Source organism: Aythya marila (genome assembly GCF_965140915.1).
Source record: "Aythya marila genome assembly, chromosome: 1".
Taxonomy (NCBI): Eukaryota; Metazoa; Chordata; class Aves; order Anseriformes; family Anatidae; genus Aythya; species Aythya marila.
In genome coordinates this window covers 144,368,224-144,393,446 of record NC_139042.1, presented here as the reverse complement: position 1 = coordinate 144,393,446, position 25,223 = coordinate 144,368,224, and the positions used below count along the sequence as shown (strand labels likewise).

Here is a 25,223-nt window from a genome sequence, read left to right as displayed (position 1 = left end):
AGGCTCCTAAATAACCACTCCAACAGCTTCAAGGAAGAATAGATTTATTTTAGAGGGAAGGGGGAGACACAAATTAGTTACTTGGACATTCAGAAGAGATATCCAGAAACAGAGCAAGGCACTTAGAATTGAGTATACTGTAAGCTAATAGTCTAGCAGAGAGTTATACAAAGGACAACAACCAATTTTTCTGTAAAGTGTGTTAAAGCAGTGCAGTAATCTTTCAGCTGCCATCTTCCTCTCTCCCCACAGTGGTATACTGAACACCTAAAACATTGCACAGTAGTGTCAAGGAGTGAGATTACCACATGAATTAGACAAAAAACATCAAGCATGCAAACTCTGAAGTGCAATCTCTTTGGATTTGCACTTCAACAGGTCTTACTGAAGAAAGTTTGCATGTAGCTGTTACCTCAGATAGATCCAAAGCCTCAGTGAACATGACTGAAATCACTACAGTGAAGGAACAGCAACCCACTTGGCATTAACAGGTATGTTCCATGTTTAATTTCCATTTCTGTTTTATATACTTACAAAAAAAAAAAAGCCACCCAAGTGAGACAACATTGATTAGGAAGCCAGCTTTAACAGCTTTCTAAGCTATTTGATGAGGGCTGATAACTCCAGACGATACTTGATGTTAATCCATGGTTTTCCTGTCTGGTATACTCAGGAAGGGAATATTCTATCACTTTGTGGAGCTGGTTGTGAATGCTGTGGCTTAAAAACTGATACCTGCCAGGGTCACCAATCAGCACTTCAGTTTGATGAATCCTGATGCACTTCCTCAGCCAGCGATGGAGACCGTCAGCAAGTTGTTCATCATAAAACATATCGCCCAGAACAATGAGGTCCCACTTGCCAGCGTCCGAGTTAATGATATTCTTAATGGCGATGGGGAAGGGATCCAGGTGGTTCAGTTCACAGTTCAACCTCATTGCCATGCCTGCAACTGAAGAAAAGTCACAGAGTAAAAAAAAGTTTTAGGATTCTGCTGTTCAGCCCCCTTGCGAATTTCGTTGATGCATTTTTCAATTTAATCTCTTAAATATTTTTGTTTATCCAATTGAAGGACTTCCACAGCTTTCATTATGGGTCAAAATCTAGCACGAAGTGATAAAATTTTATCACCACACTACAACCTAGGGAAGTACTATCCATACTGGAAACCAAGGGCAGTCCAGGGATCAAACTACATGTAGAAGAGCCCTCTTGTCTCAACCTACGAATATACTTCCTCCCTAATCGATGAGTAATCAAGCTATGAACAAACTGAATTCACAAGTCAGTTAAGGGAAAACAAAACCTGGAGGGAAAGAAAGGCAAAATTCAGGCCCTAACATATGAAACTGCAGGAAAAATGCTATGGTCCTACAGAGAAAGCAGCTTGCCACCTACACTTGGGATTCTCTTCCAAAACAGCTGTGATGGTGTATAGCACATGTTTGACAGAGACTTTGTTCACTGCTATGCAGACACTTGGTGCAACCCAGCTTCTAACACTGGCAAAATCCATTCATCTTTCTAGCGCTCACAGAACTCTGTTTGGAAACTGAATTTCTGCCAAGTGAATCAAAGAAAAGTCAGTGTTAAACATGCTTTAATAAAAACAATAAAGGTCTTTACAGAGAGGTGGGAAAAGAAGGCCTTACTAGGGTCGATGTCATTAGCAAGGACTTGGGATGCACCACTCATCACAGCAGCTATCGCTGTTGCTCCACATCCACTTCCAAGATCCAAAACTGATCGCCCTTTAACAACGCGTGGATTATCTAGAATGTACCTGGATTTAAAAGGAAGGCTGTTAGTGCAATACACAAGTTACGCAGGTTACTCGGGTTTGCATTATGCTGCACAAGAGTTTACTTCATACAGGTAATGAAGCGTGGTATCTTAAAGGATGCTTGTCCCACATACGCCTTGTGGTACAGAGCTCCTTATTTGCCTCTGCTGATAGAAAAATCAAGTACCACTGCCCTTTGTTACCCCCCTCCCCACAACAGCTCAGTGCTTGAGCTGGGGATATGAGACCAGTGAGAGAAACTGATTTCGTTTTAAGGAAAATAACCTCCTGCTAGGTCTGACATACAGCTTTGTCACTCTGTTCCCACAGCTTTGCCCCGTTATTTGCTACTTTTCAAATGTTCTCTGTTTATGAGGGCACCCAGGAAAGACCTTTGTGCAGAGAGGCTCAGCAGTCTGGCAACTGCCCCCCGCCACACAATCCCTCCTCCTCTGAGACCAGCCGATAGTTTGCAAACAGGGCAAAGGACGGGGTGGGACCTCCATGGAAGCCCTGTTTCCTCTGTCTAGGGGCTGTGCTTGGATTTGCAGTGATGTTCCTGCAGTAATGTGCTGGAACACAGGCTGGCCCAAGCTGGCCCAAGCACGGCAAGTGCTGAGTTTCCAGCTGAGGGCTTCTCAGGTTTCCCCTAATGACCACAGTGACTTAGGGCATGCGTCCCCTGGCAGGGACACGCCACAGCCGTGCTGGGATAACGAGGCATCTTACAGTACAGAGAGGAGTAGCTTGGAACAGGAGACTTCTGGTGTGGAAACACCAACTGTGAAATAAGCACGGTTAAAGAAAAAGCACATTTTCAGGTTCCTGGTTTTGTTTTACTTTTTCAGATTACACGGCTGATTTCTGACATACCCAATGCATCAAGACAAGGGCATAAACAGTACGACAATCAAGTGGTGAAATGCCAGACCATTCGTATTGCTACCCAAATATCAGGGCACATAAATCGTATAATAACAAGATAGAGATTACCTTATCTTATTCAATCTTGCACTGTTTAGAAGCATCCTAATTTGTCTAAATGGCAGGCTAATCAACAATTTAACTGCACAACCCATCTTTTTCCTGGCTGAAAGTGCCTTCCTATTTACACTTCCCGGCAGAAAAACAGCAAAGCCCCAATCCAGATCCTCCCACTTCATCTACGTAAGAATGCCTGACAGTTACTTTATTATTATTTTTTTTTCTGCTATTCAAAGTAAGACATTTCATTTTACAGAAGAACAGAACTCTAACTAGTTCCTGGGCATCAGGAATAGCAACAACATTCAAACACATTTCTACAGTAGGTGGCAAAAATAAAAGTGTGGCTTCTGATGTGACTGGAAGGCAGTCAGTAAGGCTTGATAAAAAGGCTGCTGAAATCCTAAAGGAAGAGACTGACTCAGGCTAGCCAGCACTCCAAGAGCATCAGCACAAACCTACTTTTCTCAGCTGACTAGACGCACATCCACTGCCTGTCTGTCTCCAACAACAGCAGCAAGAGCAACGTGTCACCACAAAACAGCCATCCTTCTGTTAGGAGTGACAATGGGTGATGGAACTAACAGCCCTGCAAGGTTTTGATGGCAAATGCACGGCTCTTCCACAGATCCAAATTCAGCCCTGTGGTCAACGCATGCAGCTCCATAGAAGAAAACAGATTTCAACGTAAGAGCTATAAGCTACTCTACATATAGCAGGTGCTGAAACTTCACAGCCAACCAGAAGAGACTACTTCTATCCTGTATAAGCAGAGAGGAGCATGGATGATGTGCTCTCATACAAGGCAACTACATGTCACCATAAATCACTACAGCCAGAGCCAGACCTGACCTCCTGACCAGCTGCAGACTGGACTGAGCGTTTTCAGCGATGTGTGCTGCATACCTGGACAGGGCTTGGCCTCCTGGCCAGTAAATTGCCCAGAACGGGTCCCCATAAGGCCACAGGTCAGGCTTTTCCCTCCAGAACCTGCAGCGAGGGGTGAGGAGGCGCAGTCGTATCTCTGGCGTGAGGTGCCCGCTGCTGGTGACCTCCGTGTTCTCCTCCAAAAACGCCCTCACCTCAGGGTCCAAAGTCCTGCCAGCGCTCCAGTGGCGGCAGCGCTTCCAGCGCAGCGAGGGGGCTCCTCTCCTGCTCCTCCAAGCCCTGGCCAGGGCGTTCTGCCTGCCCAGCAGGAGCCGCCTCCAGCCACGGAAAGCCATCTCTCCCCAGGACAGCTTGGAGCACGGCTTATCTGAGACGGGCGATGAGGCGGCTGGAAGGAAACTCACAGGATGCTGTTTTTCATAGTGACAGATGATGATTCCTGAAAGGGAAATAACGCTATGTAAGCAATTTTTCTGTGACTGCAGGGCTAAGCACCACCAGGGCTTTAGGGAGCAGAGGTTCCTGTGCTGTTGTATTGTCACGATCGTGTGTCTTGCCCCTGTCCCAGACAGCCTTCGAAGCCCGCAGGAAGTGGTACGTAAGGAAGGAGCTGTCACAAGACCCACTGGGAAGAATGCTATCAACATATTTAATGAGAATCAACCAGTTAGGGGGAAAGCCAACAGCAAAAAATTAAACGAAAAAATTAACCCAAGCTAATGCAAGAAAAACAGAACCAGCACATTCCCCAAAACTGTCTTTAGAAGATGAAGCGTTCAGACTGGACGAGCTCATATGTCACTGCTCAAGGCTGGTCTTCGAGGCACAAGCAGAGAAGCAAAGGAGGGGGGAAGCACGGCCTCTGCTAGCAAACAGGGCCATAGGCAGAGGCTGAGCAGTGGGTGAAGAGCACTTTGTGTTTCGGGGCTTCACTTGTCCTTTCCTTGTCCACATCCTCAGCAGAAGCTCCTGTGTTTTCTGCTGTGCGAGCATGGGCTTTGCTTTAGTGTTAGTCTGACTGCTTGCTGACACCCAACACCTGCTATTTAGGATGCCAGCCCAGTCAAACCCTGGCTTTAATCGCTGGCTGAAGGCTCGGTATTTTCATTACAAACAAACCCCTGTGACAACGCTTTGCTCCTCCACGCCTGAGAACGCCACTGGGCAGAGCCCAGGCAATTACCGCGGGTAATTAACCCACGCGACATTCCCCGGCCAGGCCGAGCCGCGTAATCCCCCGCTAATTGCTGCACGTTAATTTGATGTACGGCACGCTGCCGCGCCCGACAGGCCGAGGTTCAGTCGCGACAGGGCCGCGACAGGGCCGCCCCCCCGCGGCGAGGCGGGGCCGGGGCCGGGGCCGGGGCCCGTCGCGGGGCGCTGCCGGCCGCCACCTACCTGCTGCCGCCGCGCCGCGCCGCTCCGCCCCGCTGCGCCGCGCCGGGGCCGGGCCGGGCCGTGCTGGGCTGTGCCGTGCTGTGCCGCCCGTCCTTAAAGCGGCAGCACGGGGAGAGAGCTCGGCTGTGGGGGGCTCGGCTCTAGGGATCCTGGTGTTCTGTGTCGCGATACGTGCCGACACGAGCAGCCGCTGTCCCTCAAGTCGGCAACATGGCTGCTGCGCTGAGGGCGCCCTCGCTTCTCTTCCACCCCAAACGCCACAGCAGGGGCGTGAGGGAGGGCGGCTTAAATCGCTCCTGTCCCAGTGCCCGATCACCCTCTGGGTGCAGACCCTTTCCCTAACCCCCAGCCTGACCCTCCCCTGTCCCAGCTCCATGCCGTTCCCTCGGGTCCTGTCACTGTCCCCAGAGAGCAGAGCTCAGCGCCTGACCCTCCGCTCCCCTCCTGAGGGAGCTGCAGGTGCCATGAGGCCTCCCCTCAGCCTGCTCTGCTCTGGACAAGCACCCGATAACTTATGAATGGTTCTGTTTCCTTCATTCCCTTATACATATATATATATATATATTTATTTAGGCAATAAAGCGTGTTTTCACCAGGCAGTGACTACAGCATGCAATCAAACCCTCACATCTCATCTTTCTCCTCCTTCCCCAGTCACATTCCCCGACACACCAGGAGAATTTCTGGGTTCCCCACGGGGTGGTTGGGTGCCACAACACCACAAAAGCCTTCCCACAGGGGCTGCCTTTGCTTCATTGATGTCCTGGCTGGATCCAGCTACGGGACACAAGAGGCCACAGTGGGGAATAGAAGCAGCTTCTGACAAGAACAGCAAACAAGGCTTTCCCTAGCTTCCCCGTGGCACAAAGCGTCCCAAAATTCACATGCTACGTTCTGTAAAAGGCTCCTGAGCTGTGCCTGAGGTGATGCCGCCAGCCCTGCAGCTCTGCAGGTGCCAGGTTCAGAGCAGATCACACAGGCAAAACCTCGATCTGCCCGATCGCCTGGGTTACGAGGCCATCTAGTGACCTGCTGGCTCCATACACATGAAATGTGCTCTCCAGGGTGCAAAGCAAGGCCCTAAAATTATTTAGTCTTCCATGAGTGCCCAAGGAAGGTGGCCCCACCGTGCTGGGCTGCCAAGAGGCCAGGATGCAGTGGGAGAAGGCCAGGGCCCAGCCAGAGGCTGGTGTCTGCTCACCACATGAAGGGGCCTGCAGTCCACCAGCATGTTGAGCTGTAGGGATATTTGTGTGTCTTTTACTTGCCTGCATACGGCTGTAAAGCAGGAGTTTCCCCTCATCTTTTATAGGCTTTGATATCAAAGCATGGCCCAGGTGCAGGAAGTTCATTATTTCTTGGAGGCCTTAGGGTGAACTGTGAGGTTTCAAAGGTCTTGAATCTTTCAGCAGCTTTTGCTTGTCCACCCCAGGGAGGGAAATACTGAACGCACTTGTGATACCCAAAGCTGTGCCAAAAACATGCAGTTCAGGACAGGTCCTTGTGCCCTCTAGGTACTCACCACTATGCTAGAAATAAAGAGCTCAGTACTGTAATAGAAGAATCACTACCAACATCAGCTCAGGATGCCTTATTAAGGTGTGATAATGACTTTATCACATAATACACCTCTGCCTTGTACATTTTATTTTATGGCTGAGAAAAGATTTGCAAAATACTGCCGATGCTCTCAGAAGGTTCACAGAGAAACCTCACAGGAAAAAGCCTGTTCACTTTGATCTTCCGTCTCCAGGCATTTTAAGAAGTAACTTCTCAGGCCTAGTTCTTCTGAACTCCCAGTACATGGTATTGCTCAGTAGCTATTTGAACCTCAGTGAGGTCACTGCTCTCTAATACAGAGCAGCACCCCACTGAGGCAGTTAAAAAAAACCCTTACAGACTCCAAACGTGACATTAAAAGGCTCTGATACCGATGATAGCTGCCAGCCCTCTTGCAAAAGTCTGGGTAAACCACTTAGACTTTCAGGACGTGCTCGTGTTGATTATGTCAGGAAAGGATCACCACCCATCCCTGTGAGAAAAAAAGTGTTTCATTCCCTAAAGCTTTTTGCTTTAGTTTAGATAGTAGCATCTTGAGAATTTCTGCTGATCAAACGCATGATGCAGTTTGCAGCCAGCTAACATAACTGCGCTGGAATTTGCTCTGAGGACAAGGACAACTTTAATCACAACAAAACATTGATCTGATAGATGGTGGAGGAGCGCAACTTGTTCAAAGAGGCAGTTGTAGCATAACACAAAAGGGACTCCTGTGCGTCCAAGGGAATTAGTGGATTACTGGCTGATGATAAAACCGCCTAGGACCCTGGGGAAATCTTGTCTGAACCAATTAACAACAAAAACAAGTGGAACTGTCTGAGAATGGGGAAAAAGGGAAGACAGAGAAGAGCTGCCTTCATGTTAAGGAACCCATGACTCATGAGACATTGTAGATACAAAGGTTAAACCCAAGGGAAGAAAGACCTGCAGGGCAGCAGCCAGTTGATAACCTCACCTTATTCCTTCTCTCCTACCTTTTAAAACTGAATCTACAGCTCCATTTCCCAGAGCTCTTCCTGCAAGGCCAACTGCTATCGTTCACTTCAACAGAAGGACCTCAGTGGAAATTCACAGAATATGGATTCATTTGGAGTGCTGTTGATTTATAAAAAGCCTCCCAACAACTCAATATCAACAGTCAGGGGTTTTGCACATCAGGATCAATTTGTGGTTAGCTAGAGGCTGCAGAAACAAGTCATTATCAAAATACAGCTGGCACATTAGCTAGTGGCTAAGGGAAAATTGAAGTTGAGAGCACTAGCTAGGTAAGGGAGAGGCAATTCAATTATTCTGTTGTGCCTTCAGGTACAATCCACACCTACTCATTTCAGAATCACTGCATCTTTTGCATTTGAGAAATAGCTAACCTGACAAAACAAATCATACATTATATGCAGTATGTCCTGAAAGCATTGTGTGTTTTTCATAGGTTTACTTGTCCCTATACCTTCCAGCTGCATTGGGTTAGGAGAAGGAACGAGCAACAGCTGGCAAAGATAAAGGTATCAGGTGCAGCCTGGCATAGGATGGAAGCAGGGGAGCATGCAAGGTGTAGTTTTCTATGGGGTGAAATAAGCAAAAGCTAAGTTAATCTGTCTCTCATGCTTATGTAGGCTTAGTCTTTCTGAGATGAAGTGTTCTTGCAAGAGTCACAGAGGTAAGACCAAGAAGATGAAAACTCTCATTTCTAACATCACCCCTAGTTTTGTCTTTGCCCGTATACACAGTTAAAATGCAATTGGTCTCAGTTGTTTGCTCATGTTCATGCACAGCCAAGCATGGGAGTGTTTATGTAGCATAGGCAAAGCCTCAAAAGACACATGGAGTCAGAGGGTTTCTGCTTTTCTTTGTGTTCACTGCTCTTCAGAGAGTGCTGTACCTTGCCGATGCAGCTGTGTGCTGGTCCAGATTTGGCTAACTGCTCATGCAAGAGTGTTGTGGGGCTACTTATTTTGATATTAAAACTAGAGGATGCATATTTTTAAGGGTGCTTAAGCTCTGTTTTTTAACAGCTGAAGTCTCCTTGAAATACTGAGACCTTGACTCAGGTGGGGTATCTTGTGACAATCAGCTAGCCTGAGTGAAACCTCACTGTGTGGGAAACTTGGGCAGAAACCAGCTGAACCTGATGAGCATATCTGCAGTTAATGAATGTGTCCAGAGCTGTGTTGTGTACACACAGGTGTGCTGGTGGTTCTGGTTGCACAGCAAGAAGGTTTCCACACAGGCAGCATCTAAGAAGGAGCTACCATGATGCTGGCACAGCCATTTGGGGGTGACTGTGTTAGTACTCCCAAAGAATGGCTGGTGGGGGATAGTTAGCAGTGGGTTTCTTCACAGCTCCCTTTTGTCATCCACTCACTGAATGGTCCCCGTTGTACTTCTTGCACCGCTGTGATGCTACTATGTAAAATCTGTAAAAGCTTTTTGGATGCCTGTGCTATCTCTTGGGTGGTTAGAGCTTTAGTGTTACAGCAATCTACTGGAAGCTGTTGGATATCTCAACTTGGGAGCTGGGTATCTCATCTCTGGAGCTAGCCTATGGTGGGACAGAGCTCCTGGAGGAAGAAGGAAGGGCTGCAAGTAGAGCTGATGAATGGCTGACTGCTGTCACATCATTTATCTGTTTGTTTATTTGTTTTCTTTTTTCTTTTTTTTTTTTCTTTTTTTTTTTTTTCTGTACCATCACATCAGTCTGCACTTCCCTGCAAAGCCCTGAGAGAGGAAGGAGATGACAGCTGAGAAGGGGCTGCTTGTGCGCTAGGGAGCCTCTCCAGCTGGTCTCAAGGCAATCTGTATTTGTCTAAGCCTGCCTGGGTGAAATGAAGATGTTTTCCATGTCCTCATCCTTCCTGACTTCCTGCAACAGGAAAATCCATCCTGCCTGCCTCTTCCTTGGGGCTCTGCCTCGCATCCCCTCAATATTTAATGTTCCACGGGTGATCTGTAGGTCTCATGGTTTCAGACCTTAGCTTTCCCCAAAGATGCCAAACGACAGTGCTAAGCCAACGTCTCATCTGGAGCAAGAGAACACAACTGCAGCCTGGATCGTAATGCAGCCAATGTTTCCCAAGCTTAGCTCTCCTTCTTGTCAGGTGGGCTCTGTTCAGTAGTGTGTTCAAACCCACGACTAATTCCTTCTCTCTTCTCCAGGCAGTGCTCCAGCATGCTCCAGAAATCAACCAGAAATCAAAATCAAATGTAGAAGTACATTTGATTGTCTGATTTTTAAGGACCCTGCTAACAGGGATAAGGTAAGGTAAACAAAGATTTCAAGGAGCTGCATCAGTTCCCGGGAGCCGGTTGATTCAGTATTTCCCCAGTGCTGGAGAACTTCACAGAATATTTTAGTTTCCCACTGGTGTTAGAGCCTGGCATCAGCTGAACTCTTCCTTTCACCTTCCACGCGGTAGTCTGCCAAACATTTGGATTCTCGCAGGGATCTGGGGACAGAGGAAGTGATGGAGGTCTGAAGCAGATGCAAGACAGCTAGCATTTATTCACTAGAGAGTTCCTAGGGGAAACTGCTCACGTTCGATATGCCTCCTCTTCTGGTTGATGCTTGCTATAATGTTTTGGGGGAGTTTCAGGTTCCTGAAGCAACTTAGCTGTGAGTCAGGGTCAAGCTGTGTCAGGACCTCTGCTCTTTGGTGTTTTGCACTGGTGTCTAAAGTGTCTAAAGAAATGACCCCACTGCGGGGATGCCCAGAGGAATGGAAATACAGCTGCCCTGCAGCCCCAACCAGCTCATTCTCATGATGAATATGTTGGAGCTTAAGTTCAACATGACCAAGTAGAGAAGAGCTACTACTTGTGCACATGGAGGTATCGGAAGGTCTCGAGGGATTGGAAAAGGTCTCAGCATTTGGACCTGTTGTCAATTTTCAGTGATACCCTACAAAGAGTTACTTCCCCTGGCTTTCCCCTCCATGCTTAGTCATGCAGGGTTAACCTCCAAAATGTGTTTTACACCCTTCTCCTTAGAATAAAGGCAGTTGTCATTTTTGTATCAGCAGGTTTGAAATGCACACCAGGCCAGATCCATGGAGGTGTTTTTTTTTGTTTGTTTGTTTGTTTTTTGTTTTTTGTTTTTTGTTTTTTTTTTTTACAGAATAGTTTAAACTGACTTTACTGACATTAGTCTGTATAAAATGGCATTGTGCTTCAGACCTCTCCGGGCTGACTCAGGCAACGTGCTGCAGCTTCCTTCATAGAGTAATAGAATGGTTTTGTTTGGAAGGGACATTAAAGACCACCCAGTGCCATCCCCTGCCATGGGCAGAGACACCTCCCAGCACCCCAGGCTGCCCAAAGCCCCGTCCAGCCTGGCCTTGAGCACCTCCAGGGATGGGGCAGCCACCTCTTCTCTGGGCAACCTGTGCCAGGGCCTCACCACCCTCTGAGGGAAGAATTTCTTCTGAATATCTAATCTAAATCTCCTCTCTTTTAGCTTAAAGCCATTCCCCTTTGTCCTATCACTACACTCCCTGACCAAGAGTCCCTTCCCAGCTTTCCTGCAGGCCCCTTTAGGCACTGGCAGGCCACTGTAAGGTCTCCCCAGAGCCTTCCCTTTTCCAGGCTGAACACCCCCAGCTCCCCCAGCCTGTTTCCAGATGAGAGGTGCTCCAGCCCTTGATCAGCCTCGTGGCCTCCTCTGGACCCACCAACAGGTTGATGTCCTTGTGCTGGGGGCCCAGAGCTGAACGCAGGGCTCCGGTGGCGGAGTCTCATGAGATACCTTTGTGGCAGCAGAGGACACAGTGCAGAGATGCCTGGATGGGCTTAGGGACTGGCTCCCAGCAGGGCTGGACTCTCCAGCTACACACAGAGCTGCTCAGCTGCATCCTGTCACAACCCCAGAGCTCCTCACAGCACACCCAGCCTGGGAGCCCCCTGTCTTGCTCTGCCTCATCTCACAGCTCTGTTTCTAACAGGTGGGAGTCAGGTCTCGTGCAAGCAGCTGCACCCAGCTCTGATGGAAGCAGCAGTGTTGCTGTGACTGTGCCTGGCACCAAAGACTGCTGCTGCTGTCTTGCTCTCACCCCTGCCAGGCAATGCTGAGCACTGGGAAGCCAATGCCTCTGGTTTAGCTTGGGAAAAACTCCTGGGATTGCCCCCTAAGTCTTGCATTTTGGCCTGCAGGGAGGCACTGAGCCTACTGCCACATCAGAGGGTGTTAAATGCTCCCACCCGCAAAGGATGTGCCTGACAGGAACTGCTGGAATTGCTCAGCATGGATCCAGTTTTCAGTATGTTGTGGCTATTGGCTTGCAAGGAAGTCATCCAGAAACATGATCCTCAAGGAGAAGCAATCTGCTTTGATCTCTCTCCTGCTGTTAGATGTGAGCTCAGAGCTGCACTCCAGTGTTTCTGAGCAAAAGCATGAGTGTCATAAGGCAGAACGGCAGAGCTGTCATTGGTAGAAAGAATCCTAAGCAGCAAAGTACTTCCAGGCAAAATATTGTTATCTGCCATGAAGAATGAGCGGTGGAGAGATGGCTGAACCTATGGGTAGCAGAAGTCTAAACATTTATAAAAACACAGGCTGTAATAGGAAGATTGAAACAGCCCCTTCCGTGCTTTGATTTGCAAGAACTGCTTTTAGATTGATAACATAACATCACTCCAACGACATAAATGTTTATTATAACTGCATGCAGCAAAGCAGCAGTCCTTGCTAAACGGTGAAACAATTCAAAATGCATATTCATTCAAGGAAATACTTTTCATCTGCCCTTGATCTCATGTTGTATATTGGCTATGGATTCAGTGGATTTGGATTTCTTTAGCACGTCCTTGGGCTTTCAAGTGTGCTAGGATGCATTGTAATGTAGATGTGGGGTGTCTGGCACTTCTTGCTGAATAGGGCTTCAAAGGGAAGTTGGGAAATTGAAATCGGGGAAGTTGAAATCAGACTCTAATTACATTTGTACGGGGGCCAAAGGCAATTTGACAAAGAGCTTACGTGCTCTCCGTGAACAGATTTTTGTCAGGAGCGCATCAGGAGCGCATGAAAATACACGGTTGGTTCACGCTCTCCCTGATAGCAGCAGACGTGGGACTGGAAGCAAAGATAAAGGAAAAGCCACGATGTTGGCCAGGTGTATGTGACAGCCTGGGTGCCTCTGCTCTGCAAGCTTTCCCAGCACTTCCCGTGGGCAGAAACTCACGTGGGTACATTTAGTGGCAAGACTCCTTGCCCGAGCAAACGCGTGCTGAGGTCCTGGGGCGCTGATATCAGGGGAATACGAGTTTAGAGCCTGGAAAACAACTCCCCAGCAGAAAGCAACCCTGAGCCCAAAACACGCGGCCCCTTCCCAAACAAAGAGCAGAGCTTTGCTCCGCACACCCGACTCAGGGCTGCAGGAAAGGCATCTGCCAGCACAGCGCGGCACGGCGCTGGGACGCCGGGGCTGCCCACAGGTGCATCCCCCAGCGGGGCCGCCCTGGGGAACAACGGGGCTTTGTCCTAGCAGATGTTAGGGCAGGGGAGAAGCGGCGTTTGCTCTATGCTCCTGGGGGCTGTTGAAGCTGGGGAGCTCATTGACCCGATTACTGGGAGCTGGTGCTTCTCAGCGGCTACAGGGATTTGGCCAAGGTCAAGCGGCGAGGGAGTGATGCTGGGATGGAAAGCTGCGTGGGGGCTTTAGCTGGACGCTTACAGCACAACGCCTCCATTAGCGCGTGACGTGCCAGTGATTGATGCAAGCAGCGTACTTTGCTGATTGGGTTTGATCTCGGCGTGTGCGTCTTGAGTGAGCAAAGAGCAGCAGGCGTACCTCGCAGGGCAAAGCGCGGTCTTTGACCTCTGGGTCTTGGCACTGAATCATCCGAATTGCAGCGGCTGCACGTGAGCCTGCTCCTGACTTGATCAGGGGGGATAAGGGAAGGCCACCTAATCGGGCGCTTGGCAGGAGGAGGTGCCTCTTGCAATCTCAGTGCAAAAATCAAAGGAAAAGAAGTGGAGCAAAACGGCAGGCAGGAATCATGGATTTTCACCATTCTGGCACAAAACGTATGTGGAGGAAAAGGAGGTCCCAAACCGGGGAGCCCTGCCCAGCCCAGAAAGGAGGTGCCCCTTTGGCAGAGGGCTGAGTTGTGAAGCCAGGCTTGCAGAATGAAGACAGGCTGCGTATCCCCATCATTGCCTGTGCTGTAGGATCAGCTTTCTGAAATTGGGCTAGGTGCACTTGCCAAGGAGTTGGAAAATACTGCGGGTTTTTTGAGAAGAAAGCACGTAGGGCCAGTAGTGGGATGGAGGGAGAGAGAAGGTGCAATCAGCTATTAAATCATTTTGGTTGTCTTGTGAAACCTCTCCCTCGGGGATCCTCTCCAAAAGCAAATAAGAGTGGAATGTGTCTAGATGTGTTTGCAGTGGAAGGGCACGTGTGATGGATGTACATAAAATGAACAAAATGGAATCGGCTACAACAGAGAATTAAAGGTTTAAGATCTTTAAATTGTAAATCACAGGAGCTTTGGGGTTCCTGTGGCAGAGATGCAGGGAAGTAGTCATCTTTTCCTTCGTTATCTATAATTCTGCTATATGAATAATAATTACGCAGTGTGACAGAGGAAAGCCGTGTGCTTTTATTCCGGCTTAATCTTTACAGATATGAGGCCAGTATAGAAGACGAGCTACTTGCTTTAATGGTATTATAATTTGATTTAATATTAGAATATGTGCCTGCAGTATCTGCTCTCTGAGCAACAACAAACTGTGCTGGAGGAAATGTTCTTTGCTCTGTGTCTTCTGGCTAGTGATCTGGTGTGTTTGGTTTTGAAGCCTCAGGCAGCAAATACCTTTCCAAGGTTTTAAGCAGTCTTCTTGCATAAGCTAAAAGAATAAAAACTGTTTTATGAACCTCGCTGTAAGATCTGCTGCTGCTGCTGTTGTTTTTCTCCCTGCTTCTGCTGTGTGCTCTTGTCTGCTTTGAGCCTAGGATGGTTTTAGTGTCAGTCTTAAAGTCCATTCTTATAAGCTGCCTTTCAGCTAGTTATTTGCACTCCGCTTCTCGTGAGGTAGCTCACAGTGCTGCAAACAGCTCAAATCAAAGTCAGCCAAAAGTAGAAAACTGTTCTGAGCATCGCAAACATTCGTTTTCATCTAATTTGTTTTCCCTCTCTTCCACCCTACCAGATCTCGTGACTGCATAGCTATTAGAGGAAAATAAGAAAGGCTTTCAATGGAAAATCAATGTGGCTTGGCAGCTGGTAAGGGATCGTATGCAGGAAGCTGTAGAGCTGCCTTAAGTAGTTGAGCAATCCATCAGCAGCAAGCGCGATTTTCATTTCATTGAAGAATGCTGAAGAAAATAAAATGTGAAGCAAGAGTCCCAGCAAGGAGAAGTGATACAGCCTTCAAATAGCAGGGTTTGCCACCTCTCCGAAACGTTGGGCATTGCTTCCTTGCAGAAGTAGGACAAGGAGCTTGACAGACCTGCAGTCTGATCTTTTCTGGCAGATCCTAAGGGCAGGGGGGGCTGACACGCTTGTTAGCATTTGACCCAGTTTAAACTAACAGATCCTGAAAAACAAAGACTTGCTGAGAGATTAAGGAGCAGGAAGGCTGAAACAACTTGATACTGGGAGAAATCTTCCCTCCAGCTGAAGACACAAGTACCAAAGGAGGAAGAACAAACCCCCCAAGACAAAAATCTCCCCCTGCTGACACGCTGCTGGTGATGGAACGAAGCTGTTGCCACGGGAGAGCAGATTAAAGTAAAAAGGTCCTGGGCAGGTCTGGTCTATGCTATGAAGTTTTTTATGTTCACCCCAACCTGCACTTCAGTCCTACTGTATCCTTTCCCCATCTGCTCTGGCACTGCTCTGTATTCTGCAGTCCCAGGGACAAGCCCCATCTCCCCAGTATTATTGTCAGTGTGCTTTGAAAAGGGGACATCCAGCCCACCCATTGTCCCTTGCAGAGAGCCAACTCCCTTTGCTGCTGAAAGGAAAAAAATCCTCATAATCCCACTGTTAGCTCCGATCATCCCAGATGTGCCTCGCAGCACAGCCCTACCAGTCACCGCCTCTTCCCTGGCTGCAGAAAAGCTTCTCCACGGCATGTGCCTGACTGGTGAGCGTACACCGCAGATTTTGATGCTTTGGGGCCTCATTCCCGTTATCCACTCCCTCTACAAGAAGTTCCACAGCCCTTTTGTGAACCTGCCTGTGGCTGCTGTGAAATGTAGGTAGTCAGTGTGGCAAACACAGAGGAGGTGTTTGGCTGGTCTCTGAAGCAAGGCAGCCCCTCTAGAAAGGCCTTGGTGACCTGCGCAGGATGGGTTTGGATAGAAAAAGACTAGATTCTGGGAAAATAGTGGAAAAAAAAAAATCTAATTAAAGAGGAAAGGGAATTGTGGACCTGGAGGGAAGACCTGTGTGCTTTCCTGTGCTGTACAATGTAAGGCATTGTGCATCAGGCAGTGGTGTGTTACATGCAGGTGCCAGTGCATTTTGCTCACACACCCTGTGTGAGCAGGGCCTTTTAAGAAAAAACCCTGCATGGCACAGCTGAGCACGGGGTGGGCACAAAGCGTGGGGTAGGGTAGGTGCTACGAGCCAAGGAAGCAGCCTGAAAGAAAACAAATGGAAAAAGTAGCTGTAAATGGGTGTCCAGTCTGCCTCCTGCATTGGAGGAGAGCAGTGCCACTGGGCAGGAAGGCAGAGGGCCCTCATGTAACTAAGGTCATGCGGGCAAGTTCTGAAATTTTAATATTGTCCAAAGACACTACTGTCAAGCTTACTTTAATTGTTAAAATCTCTTAAAAGTTACCCATTCTTTGAGATGAGAGCCAGGGTAAAAGGAAAAAAAATAAGATGAAAGTGAAGTAGGGGAGCTACCCAAAAGTGGTATGTGGCATCTGAAGCTAGGCTGGCTTGGAGGGTAACACTGAACAGCTCAGATGGAAGGGTTGAGACGACAAAAATCCAGGCCCAGGGACATAAAGTGGTGCACCACAGGTAGGAATATTTGGTGCTGCCATGTCTGCTGGCACTGAGAAGGAGCTGGGTGGCCTCATTGGGATGACGTGCCCAGAAGATCCATCTTATAAGAAGAAATCATCATTGCCCATGTGAAACTCCTGCAAGAGCGTCTGTGGGAGCTGTGTACATAGGAGCAGGAGCTGAACGTTACAGCTGCTCCAGGAAGAGGAGTGGATTTTTGGACCCCGTTTGTTGGATTTTAAACCTGTAATTTCACATGCTGCAGTTCATGCCCACGTTTAATGCTGTATGTGTCATTGATGTTTGAGATTAAAATATCTACTCAACTATTTGAACCAAAAAATGTTGTCCCGTGCAGAAGACAGCTAAACAAAGCCATCTAGAACTGCCTGCTGCCCAAGAACAGGTCAGGATTGTTGTGTTAAATGTTGGGTTACTCTTAGAGGGTGTCCTAACTCGTACATCTTTTACAGAGTCTGGTGAAGCCACTTTTCTTGGACTTCCCGGAGACACCCATGCAGTCAGGCCTCCAAAGAGACACCTACAGCAGGAACGAAAGCAATTAGGCTTGAATGAGAGTCAGAGACCGACTGAGCTCTTATCCTCTGACCTACAGCCAACTGAGCAGGCAGATACAAGTTAATAAACAAACCAAACTAAATAAAATAACCCGGCTCTCAGTGCAAAGTCGAGAAAATGACTGGACTCACGGAAAACTCCTGCATGGATCCAGCAGCATCTAGCTTGTTTCACTGAGCACTGCAGCCACCAGAGGCTGTGACGTGACAGAGGGCTCCGATCTTCTTTTTCCTTGGATATTTTAGTGGGGAAATTGGTTGAGTCCTTGTCTGCTTTCAGTAGGCAGGAAGGTGAGATGTGAAAGGGCATCTAACATGTTGGTTCAAGGGGAAGGAGACCATGAGAGATGCTGCTGAGGGTTGCCAGCGGGTGGGAGGGAGCAGTTCTTCCCCCTGCCTCTGCATTATGGCCTGTGTTGAAGGTAAAATAATGAGTTCTGTGCAGGCATTTCCTACACCAATGCCATCATCAAAGGGGTTTGTTGAACAAGGACAATATAGATCAGAGCGTGTGGCTCATGGTGCTGAGAGGTAACTGAGGGAGATCCTAAGAGTCCATGCTAAGCAAGGGATGGGGCTGAAGATTGCACTCTGCATATATCAAGGGTAGTACGTGAATTTAGGGAAGAATGAAACTGCACATTGAGTGATTTTGTGATTCACAACCCTACCCTTTTAAAAGCAGATCAGCTAGTGCTTTGGCGTGGGGTGACGATAACCGCAGGGCTCACAGGAACGGGGCTAAAATCACGCCGATTCCTTCCTGGATATGCCAGAAGGGCTGTCAAACCCCAGTCCGTCAGGCCATGAAGAGATGCTTTAGGACCCCCTCACCCCCCCGGAGCCCCTCAGCTCCCCTCGGGGCCGGGCAGCAGCAGCAGGGGGGGGCCGGGCAGGCTTTAAAAGCCCCGCGGGGGCGGTGCGCCCGCTCCTCCCGCCCCCCTCAGCTGACGGCGGGGCCGGGGCCGCTCGGTGCCCGCCCGCCGCGGCCTGCGAGCCGCCGGGGACGGGGATTTGGGGACGGGGACAGGGACGGGGGGCTCCGTGAGCGCTGCGGCACCCACACGGAGCCGCCACCCCCGGTGGGATGAGCGGGAGCGGCGCCCCCGGGCCCGGCGCGGCGCCCTGCCGCTTCGCCCACTACTTCGTGCTCTGCGGCATCGACGCGGAGAGCGGGCTGGAGCCCGACGAGCTGGCAGGTGAGGGGGGCTGCGGGGCTCTTTGGGGTCGGGGGGCTGCTGCAAAATGTCCCTGCACCCTCCCCCCCCCCCCGCTCCAAAGCCGGCACCGCCCCGGGGGGAGGCAGCCGGGGGGGCTCCGCGCCGCAGCGCGGCCGGGAGACGGCGTCTTCGGCCCTGGTTCGGGTATGGGGGGAGCTGAGGAAATGAATGGGATCGCGTCTTTTTGCCTTTTTTTTATTATTATTTTATTGCGTTTGGTGGTTAGCTGTTCAAAAATAGCCGGCCTCCGCCCCCGGAGGTGTCACGGAGCCAAGGGAAATTGTGGCGATGGGGTCGTGGCGGTGCTAACTCATCCGCTCGGATGGTCAGTGCCCACCGCCCGATTTGGGCAGGCTTGTGCGGGGAGAAGGCGGCATCCCCCCCCCAGACGGCGCTGTGCTCAGAAGGAAGCGTTTAAGCCGTTTTTTTTTTTTTTTTTTTAACAGGTAAAATCAGATTGACGAGAAGCTCGGTAACGGGACTTCAGTGCTTGGATGCTAAACGCTTCCTCCTGGAGTCGGGATTTGCGCTTTGCTGCCCATTTGTACCCATGCTGTGGGTATGGGGAGCACCCCACAGCCGTGCCCACCCGAGGGTCCCGGCGAGGCGTGCGCTGGGCTGCGGCAGGAGCGCGGCGCCTCCCGGTTGTGTAAGAGCAGGAGTCGCCATCTGCGTCGCCCATCAGCGTGCCCCGGTTGAAGTTCATCTGTCTGTGGGCTGCAAAAGGGGGGCAGATCAGGGCACCCGACTTCCCCGGACCCGTAGCCTTCCCCACGGTCTTTGCATGGAGCACGCGTTCGAGGAAGTCGGGGTCTCAGACTTGATGCCTGAGCCAAGTGGTCTTTGAGCCGTGTGGTTTTTAACATGTGCCCGTGACTGCGATCACGGTTTGGCTTTAGTGCTCTTAATAGAGATCTCCTGGCTCATGAGCCTTCTCCCAGCTGATGGCACGCAGGGTTGGATTTGCATAACACGACCTATTGGGGTTTCAGGAACTTGAATTTTGAGTCATTTCTAACTCGTTGTTCTGAAAAGAGGCTATTTTTAAAGCAGTGGTGGCTAGCAGGCTGTGCCTTCCCTGGTGACTACCTGTATTTTTAAAAACCTGTCTTTTGCTCATTTCTGCTCCGTTTCACAGTAGGGTAAACCAACGTGCTCTTGGGGAGCACTGTTCAAGGGCAGATGAACGCTTTTGGTCCATACAGTGTCGTAGTTCTGTGTCTTCCACGGCAATTTAGGAGGTTTAGCCAAACTTCCAGCAACGCGTATCTGATTTTAAAGCTAAAGATATGGTTTAAGCATGCAAAAACTTTTGGGTAATGCCAATTTTGGAGGCATCTTCAGTGCTTAAGGAGGTTGGGATATGGTAGAGGAAGAACTGGAGTAACAGGAACAATGGTGGGACTTCATATTACCACTGAGCAGTGTTATATTTTTAGGGACTTGTGACAAGAGCTCTCTGCTATCAGCTGGGAGCTCAGTACTTGGAAACGTCGGAGAAGAACAGGCAGTGCTGGGAGCCACAAATGTAATGCAGCCATGGAGAAATTAACTCTGGTTTTAGATGCAGCTGAGAAGACATTTCTGTTAAACCTTGGGGAGTATTAATGCCACTATAGGCAGGCACCAGCGAGATCTCATCTGTCTGTTACAGGTTTCAAAAACTGAGCTACCAGGATTGAAATCATAATCGGAATACGCAGGGAGAGAGATGCTTGAGGAACAGAAAGGCTGTTGTGTCACAGGACACCCACAAATGAGGCTGTTGCTTTCTAAAAATGCTTTTACAATGCTTTCTGGAAAGAAACAAGCCTGTTATCTTGGTGTTGAATTATGTAGCTGTGATAGCTTTCCATCTTACTAGCCTTGTGCTTAAAGAAGCTGTTGAGGGAAGTCATGCCTTTGGTGAAGAGCTGCCATCGCTTAAGCTGTCACGCAGATCATCCCTAATTTAGCAAAAAAGTAATTAAGAACCTGCGTATCTCAAACCGTGCAAGTCCCTTAGCAGCCGCAGTACACAAAGCACCTTGCTGGAATAAGGCTCGAGCACATCGAACTGCGCCAGACCTGAGCACTGAGCAGAGGAGCGAGACGAGACAGAGGCCCCAGGGCCTGTTCTGTGAGCGGAGAAGCAGAAGTTACAAAATCCTCATGGGGTTTTTGGTTTCCAGATGGACTGGCTGGTGATCAGCAAAGGCGCGGAGGAGCTGCGGGTGAGGCAGCCATGGTGTCAGCTGGAGCTGCCTGACCTGTGCTGGGAGCAGCTCGAGGTGCACAGGAAGGCTTTCCTTGCCCAACAACTTAAACCCAAATTCTCCCTCTGCACAAAGACTTTGCAGTTAAAAAAATAATAGAAACAAATCTGTAAATTTATGCGTCAGGTGTGAAGCAAAATGTTCGACGTCTCTCTTGGAGGCAGCACAAATAACTGCCCTTGTGAGGCTTTCAAATTCTTTTTGTAGGGTTGCTATGTTTAATCACAAAATGAAGTACAGTCAAGGTTTTAAAGGTTGACAAGGTCTCTACATGCTTTTAGGGAAGAGTGACTTGCTCTATAGGTGCTCCTGCAGATGCTAAGTGCTTAATATACATTTGGTAGATGAGAATTTTCCATCATGCAAATGATTCATTTTGCTTAGATTTTTTTCTCACTTTTGCATGTGTATTATTTTGCGGTGTATTTTGTTTTCTTTTTTAATATAGGAAACTACTCCACAGCTGACTTTTCAAGTGACGTCATTTTGGTTTTTAGGTCAGTTTGTTTGAAAGCTGTCCACCTATTGCTTGACTTGGCGGTATATCCAGGCATGCAGCACAGTAGCGTATGGGTTATAATGCTGGCAAACACTTGTGGCACTAGCACAGAGCTCTCGGTCAAGGATGGAAGAAAAAAATCTAGGGACTTGAGGGAAGAAAGGAAACTATCTAAGGATTTCTTGGCACTTAATATTTGGAGAGGTCGGGAAAGAAAAGCAGTTTATTTGACATGAAATATCTTGAAAAGCATGAAAATTTCAGTATTAGTTTCTGCTTCCTGTTGAGCTCCATTAAAATAGGATGAAGGAAGTTTCTCTCTTGTGTTCAGGGCTGATGGAAAATATGTTTCAGTTTGTTTTCATATTCATACCTCCTTCTCCAGGTAAAGTCATCTTGAGACCATCAGCGCTGGAATTGCATGTGCTTAAACAAACGCATTGTAGTAAATATTTTGTTGCCTCAAAGAAGAGCAGTTTATTAAAAGAAAAACAGTTTATTAATAGTTTGTCATATTATATAAAATTTAAGCACGTGTGCAAGGCATAAGATTTTTCTGCCTGTAGCCGCCATTATGTTTTGCTTTGATAACATATTAAACTTTGTAGTACCTTGTTAAAGAGTTGCATACAAATTCTAAATACTGTAACGTAGGGAAAAAATCCCAAGTACTTGAGAGTCAGTTAAAGACAATGAGATGTCTTTTAGTGAGGGAAATAATTTCGGGTTCTGGAAGAAAGTAGAGAGGGAATTACAGGTGGGTATTTTGTTCCCAATTAGAGGAAAAGGTCTGAGCTCTGCAGAGGATGCTACGGAGTGGATGCTAATGGAGCAGTTTGGAGGGAGAGAAGATGTGGTTAAAGTGAGGGTGTAGTAAACCAGCATAGAAGTGAGGCCTGAAGGGCTGCGTTGGATGATGTCTTCTGTGTTTAGGAATGTGAATATTGCTGAAGTTGTAGTAGCTGTGTAAAATGTGATGTTTTGTAGCTTTTTCCATGCGTAAACCTCAAGCATGGAGCATGGTATCGAGGTAATACTTTGTAATTAGGAGAATTTCGAGTTATTGTACCTTGTCTAGCAATATACTTCGCATTGTCTAGTTTTGGATTCAGTGTCGTAGCATCCTGGGTCAATTTATACTATAAAGCTGTAGGGAGCTTCACTGCTTTTAAGACCAGCTATTTATTTTCTTGCTGTGACCAGCCAAGCAGTTGCTGGGAGGGCTCACTGGCCCTGCTAACGGGGCATGTCGAGTGTCTTGGGGAAAATAAACAATACTTCTGCCTCTTGCTATAAATATCCAGACGTTGATAATTAATTTCCTCCATCAGTGAAACATTATCTGAGCCCATAATGACAAAAAACAAACAGTGTGCCTTGCAGTCTGGCTAACTGTGCTTCTTGTCTAGCAGGCTCTTATTTTTAGAAAGGCAAAAGCCTTTTTATTTCTTGTGTGCACTTGGCACCTGCATGCTCCTGCGGTGCACAGCCTGACGCAGCTCGCGCGGCTCTTCCTCCATCTGACTTCCTTCGTGCCAGGTCACAGCGGAGTGCCAGGCTTCGAAGGGGAAAATGTAGTGGCGTTGCTACAGTGATGCAACTTCTCATGTACGTGACCTTTCTCAAAATAAGTGATTGGGTTTTTTCCTAGTTTACTGGAAATACAGATAAATTTCCCTTGACCAAGGAATGTCTAAACAGTTGCAGTTCCTGTTCATGACTTACTTGGTTGTGACAAATGAAAAGCAGGCTACGGGAGTTTTGCTTTTCATTTTTTAAGTACGGTCCAGAGTGATGCAAAACATGCATTGTCCTGGTTAAGTAACCTGGATAAGGATGAAACTAGTACTGGTTGAGGAGAAGATGTCTCATGTACAACTAAACATACCTTAACAGGCACCTCAGAAGCAGTTGTAGTAGGTTGCTCAGGATTTCTGATCATTACAGTGCTGGTGGATGCGATGGAAATCTTGTGTTCCTCCCACCCCACTTCTCTAAGAGGAGATGCTCAGATGCAGCACTACATCTTCTGGCTTTGTGGCTGGAACATGCAACTTCTATGGATGAGGGATTGGATGGAGTAGCTGGCTTATCAAACTAACTTTCTTGGTAATTTGTAAGAATAAATGAGGAAACACAGGCTATACATTTAGGAAACCTGTTTGATAGAAAACTAAGTTGTGTTAGTATTTTGTTAACATAAAATCAAATATTTTGATTTTGATCTGCGTAAGAAAACTGTTGTTGTTCTAGTTAAAGGGACTGTGGAGATAGCTCTGCTGCCACACAGCCTTGGCTCAGCTCTGAAATTAATGTTTCTGCTCTCTTCTGCATCTTCAGAGGATTTTTTGGATTTGGATTGGGTTTGGATTGGATTTTTTGCTACTGGGGAAGAACAGAATTCTATTGTAACACCACATATTGATTTCTATAGATTTCTGAATTATACAATGCAGACTTAGCTACTGTAGGATAATTTCTGCAGCCAAAGGAAACAGTGTCCTTATAAAGAATTGCCAATATTATTGACAAGCATCGCTGCCAGTTACAGTAACCTTCAACAAGGAGTGACTCTCCTGTTTCGTCAGATAACAGACCATTTGTGGAATTGCTAACGGCTGTGATGTGTTAATATGCTTTAGTAATAAAGCCTTCATTCTCTATCTTCATATAAGCCAGAGAGACACTGGATTTAAATGCTTCTCTCCCCATGGTGTAACCCTTCTATTATACGTTTGCTTTCTTTGAGTTTTTATCTTGTATTCCTTTGAAAATAAGGAGCCAACCAATTGATTGGGTTGGAAAAGTATCTGTATCAATAGCACCGACTCACTAACGCTAAACCAAAAAGAATTTCGTGTTCTTCCCTTGCCCAATAAGCTGCTGTTTTAATTTCCACTTCAGCTAAGCCCTCTCGTACTCTCAGAAGGCTTTTTCACTGCCAGGGGCTGCCGCAGTAGCACAGTAGAAGGTATGCCACTGTAAGTGAGGGTGGTTTTTTTTGTGCAAAGTGAAAACTGTAGTAACAGATCTCTTAATACTGCGGCATGGAGCCTTTTCACTTCACATAGTGTAAACCGCAGTGCCACCAAAGTGCTTGCAGGCGCAGCATTTGAGCTGCTGTCCCTTAAAGGAATGGCCTGAATCCAGTCCGTATCATGTCATGTCGTGCTTGGGGTCACCCATCCCCACCCTGGCAGCTCTGCAGGGTGTCACTTGGTGAGGGGTGGTGTCCCTGGGGCTGGCAGAGCCCAGGACCTGCCCCAGAAGAAGAGTGTGGAAAGGCGACAGTGCCGGCACCCGGCTGGGCCTAGCGGGGCCTCGTTGCAGTTGGATGTTGGTGGGATGTGGGGAAAGATGGTGTTTTCAAGCCTGTGCAGGAGTTAAAGGTGCCTTTGGCAGTAGAGAAGGCTCCTGGGTCAACGTCCACCTCCATGGTGCTCCTCACAGTGCCCGCGGGTGGTGGCACCTGAGGAAAGCGACATACGCCTCTCTGACGGCGAGGCCTGCTGGAGCAGAGACAGGGCATACACCAGAACTGCTAAGGGCGGTGCGTGACTGTAGTATTGATTTCTTTGCTCAGCTGTTTGCCCGAGAAGCCTTTCTGTACTCGCCAGCAACGCGCCAGTGCTGCAGGAGCCGTGCCAGCGCCCTGACATCGTGCCCAGGCCTCTGCTGTGCAGGCGCAGAGCTCGCCGCAGAAACACCTCCAAAACAACTGGCACCGGGAAATGTGGTGGTGCACGCAAGCCAGTAACGTGAGGATGTTGCAGCTCTCTTGCCTGCCGTTTTTCACCTGTTTGTCATGGACTAATCAAGCTGTCCTGAATGCCAGCTAGTCCCCGGAGCTTGCTGGCAAACGTGTGGCTCTTGCAGGTGATGCTGGATGCACAGCTGGCACGCTGCTCCCTGCTGCAGCTGCTGGTCTGGTGCAACGAGCACTGGAGTGAAGGAGAAATGTGAACGGAAGAACAAATAAACACCGTCTGCACTTTGATCCAGTTAATGCTATGGCACTTCTTGCTATTTGTGGTCATGTATGACCACTTAGATATGTGGAAAGGTGATTTTAAGTAGCTTGTTCAGCCAGATCTCCTGTGTATGGAG

The 25,223-nt window shown here is 48.3% G+C and overlaps 2 protein-coding genes across 8 annotated transcripts in view; one reads left to right on the top strand and one right to left on the bottom strand.

Annotated features, from left to right (window-relative positions):
- Nucleotides 1-65: 65 nt before the first annotated feature.
- Nucleotides 66-17,380, bottom strand: ETFBKMT (electron transfer flavoprotein subunit beta lysine methyltransferase). 2 transcript variants are annotated; one of them, XM_082753536.1, is made up of 4 exons: nucleotides 17,275-17,380; nucleotides 3,674-4,094; nucleotides 1,653-1,783; nucleotides 66-952 (listed from the first exon to the last, which is right to left on the bottom strand). In XM_082753536.1, the coding sequence occupies exons 2-4, from the start codon at nucleotides 3,988-3,990 to the stop codon at nucleotides 585-587; spliced, it is 816 nt and encodes a 271-aa protein (XP_082609662.1). In that variant the 5' UTR covers nucleotides 3,991-4,094; nucleotides 17,275-17,380; the 3' UTR covers nucleotides 66-584. The 2 variants fall into 2 exon arrangements, with proteins under 2 accessions (XP_082609662.1, XP_082609661.1); XM_082753535.1 differs by lacking the exon at nucleotides 17,275-17,380 and adding an exon at nucleotides 4,775-4,873.
- A 754-nt stretch (nucleotides 17,381-18,134) lies between these two features.
- Nucleotides 18,135-25,223, top strand: part of DENND5B (DENN domain containing 5B) — a 110,006-nt gene continuing 102,917 nt past the window's right edge. For 5 of the 6 annotated variants that reach the window (XM_082765649.1, XM_082765652.1, XM_082765650.1 and 2 more), the window contains exon 1: nucleotides 18,135-18,341. In XM_082765649.1, the coding sequence (XP_082621775.1) occupies nucleotides 18,230-18,341 (112 nt within the window). In that variant the 5' untranslated portion in view covers nucleotides 18,135-18,229. The remainder of the gene's footprint in view (nucleotides 18,342-25,223) is intronic. The other variant, XM_082765653.1, reaches the window with a different exon arrangement.

Bases quoted from the DNA above. Each gene is read 5' to 3' on its own strand.
- ETFBKMT (XM_082753536.1), bottom strand. From the start codon at position 3,990: ATGGCTTTCCGTGGCTGGAGGCGGCTCCTGCTGGGCAGGCAGAACGCC. The intron at 1,784-3,673 runs GTATGCAGCACA...TTTTAAATCCAG, and splicing joins GGAGGCCAAGCCCTGTCCAG to GTACATTCTAGATAATCCAC. The intron at 953-1,652 runs GTAAGGCCTTCT...ACTTTTCTTCAG, and splicing joins TGCTAATGACATCGACCCTA to TTGCAGGCATGGCAATGAGG.